The 14,313-nt window shown below is 36.4% G+C and overlaps 1 protein-coding gene across 1 annotated transcript in view; it reads right to left on the reverse strand.

The window, feature by feature from the left end:
• The window catches only part of LOC149564066 (RNA helicase family protein), a 280,646-nt gene that overhangs the window by 254,936 nt on the left and 11,397 nt on the right, over positions 1-14,313 (reverse strand). Inside the window, exons 3-4 of the mRNA XM_089827161.1 lie at positions 14,152-14,256; positions 1,193-1,410 (exon numbers count right to left, since the gene is read on the reverse strand). Of these exons, the coding sequence (XP_089683287.1) occupies positions 1,193-1,410; positions 14,152-14,256 (323 nt within the window). The remainder of the gene's footprint in view (positions 1-1,192; positions 1,411-14,151; positions 14,257-14,313) is intronic.

The raw sequence follows: 14,313 nt of genomic DNA on the forward strand, positions 1-14,313 counted from the left end.
GGTAAAATATTTGATGTTTAACAAATGATCAAAACAATCATTATAAAGAATTTACAAATGTACAAAATAGAAAGTTTCTAAAAAGAAACTTAAGAAGATCGAGTAATCGATCTTATCTAAGTTACATTATATACAAAAGATGACCATTAAAGTAATAAAATAACAATATTCTAATACCAAGAACGTGGGGGTCCAAGGGCCGAAACATGTCCTCATGTTTCACTAATTGTTTTTAAGCAGTGCTTTTTGGAAATATTTTATTGTTATTTCATCCATAAGGGCTACCACTTGATATCTTATTAATCTGCTCTTTGAGCAGACGATTGATTAATAGTTCATTTCAGAATTGTCCTAGAAAAAAAAACTATTCATACTTCAAAGTGAAGTTCTTTTGTTGTTATATAGTGAATAAATGTCAATTGTTGTTAAGCCTATGATGCAGAAGCTTGTGTTAAATAAGGTTGCTGTTTTCTAATACTTTGTGATTCTTAAACTAATGTGAATTAACCTTGTCAAGCTTTGTATTGATGCCCATTGTTCATTAAAGTAGTAATTTTGCACATCACATAGCTATTTGTTTGCTGAACTACTGTTGGTCTTCGATTTAACCAAAACTCGTTACTTATAGCTGACGAGTGATCTGTATTTTGGGCAGCCTAAAGTAATCTTCATTTGTGCTTGACAGTCTATCCTTCTTCAAACCTAAAAATCTTGTTTGCGAGTCTTGACATTGACAATCAGGTGCTTGCATCTGAGGTAAATACATTGTCAATTAACCATATACATTTAATCAAAACACCATTGAAATCATGTATTGTGTGCATTCTTGTAAACTATTTTTATAAATTTAGGTTTTAAGTTATTCCTCAAGCATATTCCCTTAAAATTGAAACAACAGTTCTATCATATGTGTTGTATAGAAACAGACAAATTGACAATAAATCAATTAGCCATAAGACTTGTTGACATATACAAAAACAAGAAAAGACAAAGATAGCAACAAATATTTACTTATACATCATGGTTTTGATGGCCTTAAATACTACATTCGTATATAAACATAAAAGCAGATACAAAAACCATAATGCTTAAATAGTTGAACAGCTAAGACCCAACTGCTATACTTTATTTTATTGTGTACTCAACAAGAAACTAAACAAACAAGGGAACAAGTAAGATTGAACATTCTCACCTATAGCTGTTTGTATAGCAGACTCACGGTAACTCACAGGTCGCTCCATGCTATATAATATTTCAACCGGGAATAATTTGCCAGGAATGTTAAGAACAGGGCATTTGAAGAAAAAAGAAGAAAATTTGTCACCATCCAATGTTGCCGATGTAATTATAATCTTTAAATCTTGAGATCGCCTTCTCACTAGCTTTTTCATCAAACCTAACAATATATCACTGCAATGGCAAGAAAATTCAAGGGTTTCAATTCCTCAATGTCCTCTATTCTGAAGTCTCCATTCTATCACGGCTAAGCTACCATACCCATGAATACAAGCTGCCAATATTTTTGTTCACAAATGCTTAAATACTTCCAAAAATGACAAAAGAACTTAGTGTTTATGTCCATAATTTACAAGAAAATGCATATACTCTAGTCAATTCAGTAAATTATAAGTAACTATAAATTGAAAGCTCAACTAAAACAAATTGTCGCCGCTTAAGGAGAAAATGTAACTCTAGGCAATGTAAATTGATTTTTTATGCAAAGAATTAATAATATTTAAGCTCCAACGCATCACAAAATCTAGTATAAGGGACTGAGATGAATATTTTACAAGAACGGCATGATAATGATATGATCAATTACTCGCATGACAGTATTAGACCTCTCAACTCTCACATCACATATAATCACCAAAATGGAAAGGAATGTGATAAACATAAATAGTTAAACCTATATATTTCTTTCGGGAGCCACCCCTTCCTTCTTCCTCGGATCAAACACATGAAATGAAGGCATGCTGCAGCCTAAAAATTCTACCATTGTCCTGCCTATAGATTGTATATTTCTCCCATCAATTTTAAATAAAATTATTTCTATACTTGTAACAGACACCAAATAGATTTCTTCAACTATTTATTACTTGATTGAAATAGGTACAACTCAGAAGCCAACCTGAACTGGATCCCATTAAAAATTAAGAAAGGGGCAGGAAATCAGTTGCGCAATTGATAAATTATAATTAGCAAAATCATAATAATCAGCAGCAACTGAATTTTAGAGATAATGGTAGAATCAAAATATAATCGACTCAGAAGTAAATTTATACCAGATTAGAAATGAGTTGAAACAGAATCACAAGGAAAATGAAGTTTGAACAAAAGTTAAATCCCTTATTATCCTGTGCAACTATAAATGTGTGCCTAGCTGCAAGAGTTGTTGAAGAAAAATCACTTGTCATTAGGAAAAATCACCCCCTTTTAAGTATTTATCATGCAGCTTCTTGGCAGATTATCTATGGCTTTCAGTTTCGAACATGTGCTAAACAATGCATAATTCAGCTTATAAGAAGTCCATTAAAAAGATGTTTGTGCCAATCTTATAGCAAACTTCTTTATGCAAACATCAATTTGTTTCAATATCCAAAGATTCCATTTCACATCACAACAGATCCAGAAAGGTTGTAATTTATAAAAGTCCTATACAGATCGGTGATGGACATGTTAGAACTTAAGAATTATGTCATGCATTTTCTTGGCAGATTATATATGGCTTTCAGTCAGGGAAACACATTATAAAAAATAGTGTGACTCAACCTACATGAAATCTAATAAGTAAATATATGTGCCAATCTGTTGGTGTAATTGGATATTCTTAATTACACTTTACTTAAGCTTACTTAGGGTAGTGCATACATAGTAGTTTGCATTTCATGAACCTAGATGTCTCTGTCTTTATTAGCGCATGGTGTAGGGGAAATTCCACTTTAGGTGGTAATCTAGTAATTATCGCATTCCACTTTATGTGTGAGATCCACCCATAGTACACTTATCACATTATTATCCTCACATTGTTGCACATGTTTACACATACTATATTGTCGAATGGAAGATGATCCACCTTTGGTGGACATGTAATTCCACCTAGTGTTGGTGATTGGTTATCACTTGTTTATCTCCTAGTTATCAAGCCTTGCCTATATCTGGAGACACATCTGCATTGTACTTAAGCATTATTGATTATCAATTTGTTATTGATTGATTCATTTGATCATATCATTTTTGTCTCCCTTATGTTATTCATTGGGCTTCTAGATCTTGGCATATTCATCCATTGCATCAAAGCAATTCTTACATGATATCAGAGCTAGATGCACATTCTCATATGGTATCAGAGCCATCGAAGCATCCTTGATTAGCCTATTTGGAGAGGTTTTGGTGTGCTTGAAGGAGGAAAAAAATTTAATATGGAGAGCAGCATTTTTTGCTAACGTCCTAAGCCAAATCTGAACTCACCATTGCATCTACATGGCCATTTCGGTAAATCTTGACTATAAATTTGCCTATAAAAGTCAAATATGAGGCAAAATGAATTGCAAATCGTACTGTACATCCAAATCTATGCAAACAGTATTACAATAGAATTTTGGATCTACTTTTTATTCATAGGGAGAATTTTATTTTTCTGAAAAAATATTGATATAGGGGACTACCTCATACTCCTTTGTATTGCTAGAGTTTTGCAAGAAATAGTCTATAGGAACAATCATTTTATATCTGGGAACGTTCTGATAAAACCTACCACCAACAATATAGGCAAACTAGCATCATCACTTAACAACACCGACAACATATTCCCTCTGGGTTTTTCGAGCTTTCCTCTGGGTACCTCTTCAATTTTTTTATATCTTCCTTTTTTGCCTCAAAGTACATCCCTTCATAGATTTTCACACTTTTTCATTGAAAAATGTGCTATGGCATCACTGACTAATATACTACTCGAGGGCAATTCAAAATTCAATGGTCGGAATTATAGCACATGGAAGCAATGAATACTAGCAATCTTTGAATATCACAATACTAATGAAACTGTTTGGGTATTATACAACGTCTGACTGCCCCTAGTACTGATCAAGATACACAAGATTTTAATAATCGGATGGCAGTGATGCTTCTCAAATTGTCCGTAGCCAATGATCAGCTCTCTCAGATTCCATCCGGCAAGACAGTTGCCGAGATATGAATACATCTCCAGAATCTTCATGAGACTTCTAACAAAAGCAAAGCTTTCTTTTTGAAGAACTCTGTTTTCTATTATCATGAATGAGCAAACACTCCAGGCTCACTTGAATAAGATTAGGGAAATTCGTGATCAGTTGCTTGCCATTGGTCACAAGACGGAGGAAGAGGATATTGTGGCCATAACTCGCAGAAGCTTACCCAGGTCCTACGAGCATTTTATTGAGACTCTCAACATCACCTCTACTTGCGTTGATCTAAATTCACAGATCTTTGCACACTTCTGCTTTAACAAAATCGATGGAAACAACAGTTCGGTAGCAGTTCCAACTCCACCTCCACAGAGCAAGCCTTTGTTGCTAAATCCTTTTAGAAATATAAAGGCAAGTCTCATCAGTCTTCTCAGCAGAAGTCCTTTGCTCCAACTTTGAAGGCTCCCAAAAGAAGAACATTCAATGCAACTATTGCCACAAGTTTGGTTACAAGAAGGTTCAATGTCAAAAACACTTAACTACTCAATCTAAGCAATCAGGTTCATAGCCCTAAGCGAATAGTGCGGAGCATGCTGAGCAGACGGAATTTGTCCTTTACGCCTTCATGGCTAAAAGACCTACAAATCATGTGAAGAAGTATGTTCGATACATTGATTCCAATGCCTCTCGTAATTTCACCCACCGTAGAGACTGGTTCACTAACTACCAGCCTTATCCATATCCTGATATTTTTGGTGGCTGAGAAGAGTACATTGTTGTTGGAAAAGGCAACATTTAGATTCAATCTGCTAGGAGGAATCTCATTTTCCTTGATGTGTACTACGTTCCAAGGATGGAACTTAATTTATTCTTAATCACTCTGTTGTTGCAACAATCTCCACAGTTGGATGTCACCTTCATTTCACATTCGTGTACCATCACTAATAGGGCAAATCAGTCTATTGTTGCAGTGGGTCTTGAGGATCATAATCTTTTCAAACTTACTGATTTTGGTGATTCTTGGGACGTAGCTATGGCTGCTTGGTGATTTTCTATTGCACACTATTGTGAGGTTTTCACACCATCGCCCTAAAATTTTGGGGACCCCCTTCTTTTGGGTTGCCTTAGCAATTTTTCGGTCTAAAGGTTGCAAAGTTAAACATTTCACACCTTGAACGCCTTCGGTCTAGGAGGGATGTGGTTGGATTTCTTTCTTCACCCGATGCCAACTTGATTTTCCGGAGCCTGTAATTTTATCCTTAGGCTAAGCAAATTTCAAAGCAACATTTTTTCGATGGTTAGAATAATACTCGACAAGATAAAATTGCAAATTTTGTACTTTTTTGAAAATTGGATGTAATTGTATAAACTTGAACATTTTCAAATGAAAATTCTAGATTTAATTGTTTTGGAAAATCTTGAATTTTTGGTGAAGAGCAAAATTTCATGATAGTGAAATAAAAATTTGAAAATCGATTTCGGATGCTAGAGAAAATGATTTATTTTGAAAAAAAACAAAATTGAAAATGGACTTAATTGCAAAATTTTCCATTAAATTAGTTAAAATTGCCTTGAAAAATTTTAAAATATTAAAAAAGATTGGTAAATTAAAGCTGAGAATTGATTCGAGCTTGCTAAATCCGATTTTAAATGATATTTTAATCACCAAAACATCATTAAATGAAAATTTTAACATCTCCAAGTCTTTTTTAATTTTATTTTGCAATTTTTGGTCCTAACTGGCAATTAAATGTGCAAATTTCACTATAGGCAAATTAATTTAATGTTGCATTTAAATCTGGGCCATTAATTGGGGGGATTTTGAAATTTTAAAAGGAAGTGAAATTGAAATTAAAATCATATTTTTGGGTTAAGTGTTTGTGATTTGGAAATTTAATTTGGCCCCCTTTGTGTGTTAAATTCAATGTATTTTAAGGCCTAAGAGGTGTGAAATACAAGGTAAATTATTGGGTCCACAATGGGGAAGGTTTAAAGCTATATTAGAGGCCTATATGAACTTTTTTTCAATTTTCAATTTATGGGCTTATGGTAATTTCGGATTGGGCTAATTTAATCCCTCTTATTTAATTTTATTTCCCTCCAATGCAGGTATGCCCTATTCAAGGAGGGAGACTGGTATTAGAGGGCTCCTCCCTCTCCCATTTTCTCATTCCATCACAAGCCTTCTCTTGCTAGGTGATTTTTGGGGGCAAATTAAGATTTTTCTTGCTTGGGCGAATTTTGTGGAGGCCTGATTTTTGGGTGAATTTTAGTGGAGGATTGATTTATTTTTTCTTGCAAAAGGGCTGCGATTTCGTATCAGATCTGTTCATGGGCAGCGAACAAGGGTTTTGAGGCATGTTTTAGCATCCACTTTTGGCAATTAAGGAGGACAGTATTGGCACTACTTCAGCACTCCATTTTGGCGATTTTGGGCAAGCATCCAGGGTTTTGGCACCTCCTTTGTGGACTGTTCTGGGCAGTATTTGTTTCATTTTCAGATCTGATCCTTGGAGTCAATTTCAGTATTCATAAGGCAGCAAAATCCATCATATTTGGGCACCTTCATTTTGGGCGATTTGCATATGCATGTTAGGGTTTTATTGGCGGCAACTTCTAGGACATCTTGGACAGAATTCGGATAGTGCTTTGGAGGATATTGAAGGCAGATTTGAGGACATTGTTTGGAGCCTTAGATCAAGTATTTCAATCACAATTTCCAGAATTTGATCAAGTCTGATTTGGACAACATAAGGGCAGATTTTCACACATTTTGGTGCCCTAGACCAGGAGTTTTAATAAGCATTTTCAGTATTTGCGTAAGGTGGACAGAATTCCAAGGTCTTATTTCACTTGCCATGACTTCACATTCTCGCTTGGAGGACTAAATTTTCACATGCATAGGCAATTTCAAGAGGAAAGAATTCTGATTTTTCCAGCTAGGGCCTCAAGATTTGCAAAGGATTTGAAATTCTTTAAGTCTAATCCTATATTTCCAAAAAGAAGACACGGCCATTGGTAAAGGTAACTTCAAATCATTTAGAGTTGAAAGGGGTCCTTAAGCTGATTTCTCTCTTTCGTTCTTGTCTAGATATTGTCTCCTTTGGTTCTTCTTGCATTCATCATCCCATCATAGGTTGAAGTTTGGAGATTGATAAGTGTAGAATCCATGATAGGACATTTGAAAAGGCAGAAATAAGCTAGACCACCCTAGGTATTGGAGAGGGAGATATAAGTATAGTCCATCCAAAGGCAAAGGCGAGGCAGAAATAAGTGGTAATCCCACCCCTAGGAAAAAGATTGGAGATTGATAAATGTAGTGATAGGATTTGGCGAGGCAAAAATAAGTGTAGAATCCATCGATAAAAAGAAGGTTGGAGATCGATAAGGGTAGTCCATATCATTTAGAACAAAGGGGCAGAAATAAGTGTTTAGGATGGTAGATGTTAGTGCAAGTAAGAACCGTAAGGGAACAAACACTAAGAAAGACAAAGAGGATATGATGCCCAAAACAACTTTCTTCTCAAAAATGAAGCGAATAACCGATACCAATGTCGATACAATAAATATGATACAGGTAAAGGAAAGACTAAAGGAAGAACAATTCCCCATGGCAAAGATCTACAAAAGCAGAATTGGCTACACGAAGGAAAGAAAGGAGTCACCAGATCATCGAGGCTCACAGTGGCACACTTCAAATTAGAATATTGAGATCTCATGGTGCTTCTTAGCCAGATCATGGACCTGGCTCATGGTATGCAATCTGAAAACTAGATGTACTTCTTTATTGATGGAATTGCAAATGGAAGGGGCAAATTTGATTGGGCTAGAATTATAAGTGAAAATCTAGAATTACAACTTAGGGCAGTGCAAAACTAGAAGCAATTCCACATGGGGTACTAGCCATTCTAGTTGATTGCAAGCTGGCAAAGGTTGAAGTGAGAGCTTTGGCAAAGAATAAAATCGGGTGAAGGGTGAATTTGATTGAAGATTACAATTCAAGAAGCCCTGCAATTTCAAGAAAGAGTGGATTAGAAGAGATTTGAAAATATTTGAGGCTAGGCAAGGCTTGACTATTCGTGCGAGCTAGCTTGGTTGAATTCAAATGGGAAGGTTGGAAGACCAGGAAGGCAAGGATAATGGGGGAGATTAAGTTCGATTTCAAGCTAGTGGCCAAGAGCAAGGCTCTCAAGTTGCAAAGAAGTTTGCATCTAGGGAAGCCACTGAGGCCAAGACAAGATTGCCCCAAATGCATGAAGACCTCATCCTTTCACCGTCAAGACATCAAGTACAAGCAAGTTCAAGTGGTGATGAGAAAGTTTCTAAGGACAAGCTCAGGCATCCAAGGCTCCACCTTATCTCAAGGATTGAATAGATTTATAAGATAAGGTTGATGAGGTGGCACTTTCATGTGCATGCAATCAAAACATGCCAAGCGTCCTATGTTCTCATTGGTTGACAAATTATTGTAATTTTCTCATTGGCCCACAAAGTTGGTGCCCTCATGTGATTGGTTGAATAATGGTAACCCTAATTAGGATTTGTAAGATATAATCTTGGCCCTTGATTTTGCCTCTTAATCTCGGCCATTCATTGTAATTTGGAGCCTCTATATAAGGCCATTTTGCTCTCATTTGTGAGGGAGTAATGTTGGACAATTGTTATCAAAATACTATCAAAATTGTTCTCTATTCATTGTTGTGGCTTGGATGGTGGATATACATGATCGTTTTGGTGTATTGCATGGTTCTTCTCATCTCTCAAATTAAAGTAGGATTTCATTTTATGTTGTTAGAGTAGAAGTAGATGGCTAATTGTATGGTGATGTTAGTGAATGTTCGATAGGGATCTACAACTAGGCCACTAGCATCTTAGCCGCTAGTTAGGGAGCCTTGTGGTAAACTAGTTCTCTTTTCCTTTGAATCATTGCATCTATGGATGTGGAGCCGCTAGTAAGCTTCCATTAGATTTGATCCCTATCTATTTGCTAATCTTTCCATTCATAGGATTAGGAGTAAAATAGCAAGTAGTTGAGTAGTCAAATTTCACTCTAAGAAAGTTAGGAAGGTAGAAGTCATTAGAAGCATTATTGCCTCTTCCTCGCGCAATCAACATTATCTAGCGCTACACCCTCCACCATCACTGTCACCATCAACACCACCTGGCACTCATACGAAATCATCGCCATCTCACCAAAAACCCAAGTCATCCTCGAATGAATAGCGTAAAGCCACCTACGTGATTACTAGCAAATCACATTGATATACTGAGTTAGAATCCACAGGTATAAGGAACATTGGAGTTATTCTCATGTCCCGTGATTATTAACTTTTCAAGAGAGGAATTGTGTGTTTGATACTCTGTATCGGATATTCAATTGCTAATATGTTATGTGGTATAAAAACTAACATCAACACACACTTTGGCATCAGTGGTATGGGTACTTAAATGTGCATTATCTCTCTCAGTTTGCTCGGGAACAGCTTGTCCTCAATTTGCTAGAGATTCAAATTCAACAACTTGGAGTCTATGATGCATGTCAGGCTGGGAAGCAACATTGCACACCTTTCACCAATGGCAATTCATGGCGAGCTTCTCAAGTACTTCACCTTGTTCATGTCGATATCTACGGCCCTATGGCCACTCCTATTCTTGGGTCCAAGTATTTTATGTTATTTGTTGATGATTTCAATAGAAAAATGTGGGTATATTTTCTTATAAAGAAATCAGATGCATTTCCTGTATTTTAGAAGTTTAAACCTTTAATTGAAAAAGAGTCTGGGAAATCTATTATTACTCTTAGATCAGACAATGGGGAGGGGGGGGATTTTCTTCTAATGAATTCTCTAGCTTCTTGGATACTCATGACATCAAACACCAATTAACCACACCCCACCACAACAGGATAGTGTTGTTGAACATCAGAACAGAACAATCACCGAGATGCCTCAATCCATGCTTGAACATAGACATGTTCCGAAGAAGTTTGGGCAGAAGCAGTTAACGCTGTAGTTTGTCTTCTGAACCGGTGACCCACTGTAGCAGTCAAACATAAGACTCCGGAAGAGGCCTCATCGGGTCACAAGCCCAAAATCAATCACTTGAAGGTTTTTGGCTCTTCACTTTTGTTTGCATCCCTAATGCGTCACACACCAAGTTGGATGCCAGGAGTCAGAAACTCGTGCTTGCTAGATGAAATAATCTTCACAAAGCCTATTGCCTAAACAGCACTAAGACATCTCGTCTCTTGTACAGTCATGATGTAGTCTTTGATGAGCAACAAGGACCTTTCATGCCTGTTTCTCTTGTTCCTGATCCAGCAAACCAGCCTATGAAGGCTCATGCATTGGGAGTTAGAGTTCCATTAGGTCCACCTAATGGGAGGACTCATGCAGCTCCTATTTTAGTAGTGGTCCCTATATAGACACTTCTAGCTTCTCTTGCAGGATCACCCAGATTTATAGATGCTTCACCTAAGTTTGATCCAAATTCTTCTGATGAGGAACTTGATCATAGAGCATTACCTAATACCAATGTTGGTCATTCTCGTCTCTCACCTAAGTTGTGGGCTAAGACACCTACTGATCTTTGAGATGATGAGCTCATTGATGGGAGAACTACTTGGAAAAGGAGCAAACCTACAGAATCATTTAACTTTTCTCTCATGCCCAACATTCATAGTGTGTTTGAACCTCAAACATATTCTGAGGCTAAAGGAATTCCAAAGTGGGAACAGGCCATGACATATGAACACCACAGCCTGTTGAAGAATAAAATCTGGGTGCTTTCTGATCTTCCACCAAGGAAGAAATCCATTGGCTACAAATGAGTTTACAAAATCAAATACAAATCTGATGGTACTTTGAATAAGTACAAAGCTCATTTAGTTGCAAAAGGCTTTTCTCAGCGTCAAGCCATTGATTATGAGGAAACCTTTGCTCCTACTACAAAGATGAGCACAATCAAATTAGTCCTAGCCATAGCAGCCCAAAATGGCTACAAGGTCAATCAGATGGATGTCAAGAGTGCTTTCCTAAATGGTAATCTCTACGAAGAGGTCTACATGACGCAACCTCCTGGTTTCAAGGTTGTCACTAAAGAAAATCAAGTTCTCGGACTAGTGAAAGCTCTATATGACTTGAAATAGGCCCCTCGGGCATGGTACATAAAAATTGATAAGTACCTCAGTATTCAAAGCTTCCAAAGGAGTTCTTCAAACTCAAATTTGTACATCACGACTATTGATAATGACATCATCCTTCTGGTTATTTATGTGGACGATTTGATCATCACTAGCAGTTCGGCATCTTTGGGAATCAAGCAAAATTTATGTCAGTCTTTTGATATGATTGACCTTGGGCTCATGCATTATTGCCTAGATGTTGAGGTTTGGTAACAATCTTCTGGTATATTCATTTCTGAATCCAAATATGTCAAGGCTCTCTTAGACAAATTTTGTATGCAAGATTGCATGCCTCCATCTACACCCATGGAGAAAAGTCTCAAGTTATCAACCAAGTCTAATTCTCCTCCTGTTGATGATACTACATACAATCAACTAGTATGCAGCCTCATCTACCTCTCTGCTACTAGGCCTAATATCAACTTCGCAATCAGCTAAATCTCACATTTTATGGCAGCCCTTAAGGCTGACCATTGGATTGCAGCAAAGCGTAAGCTTCGTTAAGTGAAGGGCACTCCAAATTATAGACTTCTTTACTCTTGGAGTTCTAATCCTAGACTCAGTGGGTTCACAAATTCAAATTGGGCAGGCTCAGTTGACGATAAAAAGTCAACTTCTGGATATGTGTTCAGTTTGGGACACGATGTCGTCACATGGGCCAGTAAGAAGCAACATCCAGTTTCTCGCTCCTCTACAAAGGTTGAATACAGAATGACCGTCAAGGCAGGTTGTGAAGTCATTTGACTTTGTTGGATGCTTGGGGATATGCAGATGTTACCAACATGACCGAATACTTTCTTTGTTAATAACGAAGGCGTTATCAAATTAGCACGAAATCCAGTCTTCCATGAACGAACCAAGCATGTGGATGTTTACAGTCACTGCATACGCTAGTTGGTTGAAGACGGAACAATAGACTCTCAATATGTTCCTACAATGGATCAGACTACAACATTCTCACTAAGCCTCTTGGTCCTGATAAGTTTGTCAAATTCAGAGGACAACTTAGTTTTGTGGATAGTTTAACCATTAAGGGAGGGTATTACAATAATAGATAACTTCTATTATTAGTTAATGGTTATCTATTTGTAATCTATTGTAACTATTAGAATGGTTATAATATTTAGTTAGGTTGTAGATAACTGTTAGTTTTCTTTTTATCTTGAATAGAAAGTTTCTATTCTCTACAATCGTTTCCTAAGGAAACATTGTTTCATTCTTTTGTATATATTGATCTCTCACTCTTTGTTAATAAAAAGCAAATATTTACCAATTACTTTGTAATATGGATTACTATAGATGATAGTTTGCATGGTGTATCAAGTTCTTTAAACAAACCATGGTTGTTCATATGGTAAGCATTATGAGAATGTGTGTGTACATACCTTATGAACATTTTGAGTGCAAGGTGAGAATGTTATGCAAATTGATGTTCAGAAGGCCATTACACAAAGTACTTGGTGAATATCGTGTGACTTGATGTTCAGGAGGCCATTACTCATCATATTTGGTGAATATTTTGCAACTCAACGTTCAGGAGGTCATTACTGAAAGAGTACTTGGTGAATGTCATATGACTTGACATTAAAGAGGCCATTACTTTTAATATCATTACTCAGAGTATTTGGTGAATTATGTCGATATTCTAGAGGCCAATACTCAAGATATCAAATGTGATATCAAAATGTTGAATATTTTTTGATCAAAGATATTCTTATATTACACTGAGATAATATATGGTCATGTGTTTATCCTCTCTAGCTAAGAGGGAGTGTTCATGTTTGGTAGCTCCAGCTGGTTAAAACTATGAGACAATATATATACATACATACATATACATATATATATATATATATAATTATGTTATTATTTTAACGATTAGACATATCCAATGAAGGGACATGTCTCCTCTTGATATAATCTCAATATAAATAAGAGATCACTACCATTTGGAAAACACATCCAATCAAGCAATACTATTACATTTGCAGTGATCAGAAAACTAACACGCTAAAGGGGGATGTCGGTGTAATTAAATATTCCTAATTACGATAATGCATTCCCCTTAATTGTACTTTAAGCTTATATAGGATAATGCATACATAGAAGTTTGCATTTGATACACCTAGGATTTTGCACCTTTATTAGCACATCGTGTAGGAGAAATTCTACTTTAGGTGTTGATCTAGTAGTCATCACATTTCACTTTATGTGTGAGATCCACCTTTAGCACACTTATCACATTATCATCCTTACATTGTTGCACATATTTGCACATACTTCATTGCATAATAGAGGATGATCCACCTTTGGTGGACATGCGATTTCACCCAACATGAGTAATAGGTTCTCTCCTAGTTATCCTGCCATGCCTATAAATGCAGACACACCTACACTGTACTTGTGCATTATTGATTGATCCCATTGACCATATCATTTTTGTCTCTCTTGTGTTAAACATTGGACTTCTAGATCTTGGCATATTCTTTCATTGCATCAAAACAATTCTTACATGAAATCAGAGCCAGATGCAAATTCTCACACAATCTTTTAGCAGACTACTCTATGCAAATGTTTATTTATTTCAGCATTCAATGGTTCCAATTCCTAGCAAATTAGAAAAAACAAAATTGTAATTCATGGTACTAAGCCCTGTACAAATTGATAATTGGCATGCACAAGTTGGAATTCCATAGTCAAATTTATTCACATGGTAAATTGCTGCAGTTCTAACTTTTTAAAAGAATTCAACTAGCAGGCAAGAAAAGCTTATTCAAAAATGTGCATAGACAAGAAACATACGTGTTCAAACTCCTCTCATGAGCTTCGTCCAATATAATAACTGCATATTGTCTTAGCTCTGGATCAGACAAACATTCACGAAGGAGACAGCCATCTGTCAGGTACCTGCCAATAACTCCTGAAATGAAGGCTTCAGCAGCGGTTGATCAACCAAACAAAAAT

This window comes from Cupressus sempervirens, chromosome 4 (genome assembly GCF_028749045.1).
Source record: "Cupressus sempervirens isolate cs-2001-9-10 chromosome 4, ASM2874904v1, whole genome shotgun sequence".
NCBI classification, from domain to species: domain Eukaryota; kingdom Viridiplantae; phylum Streptophyta; class Pinopsida; order Cupressales; family Cupressaceae; genus Cupressus; species Cupressus sempervirens.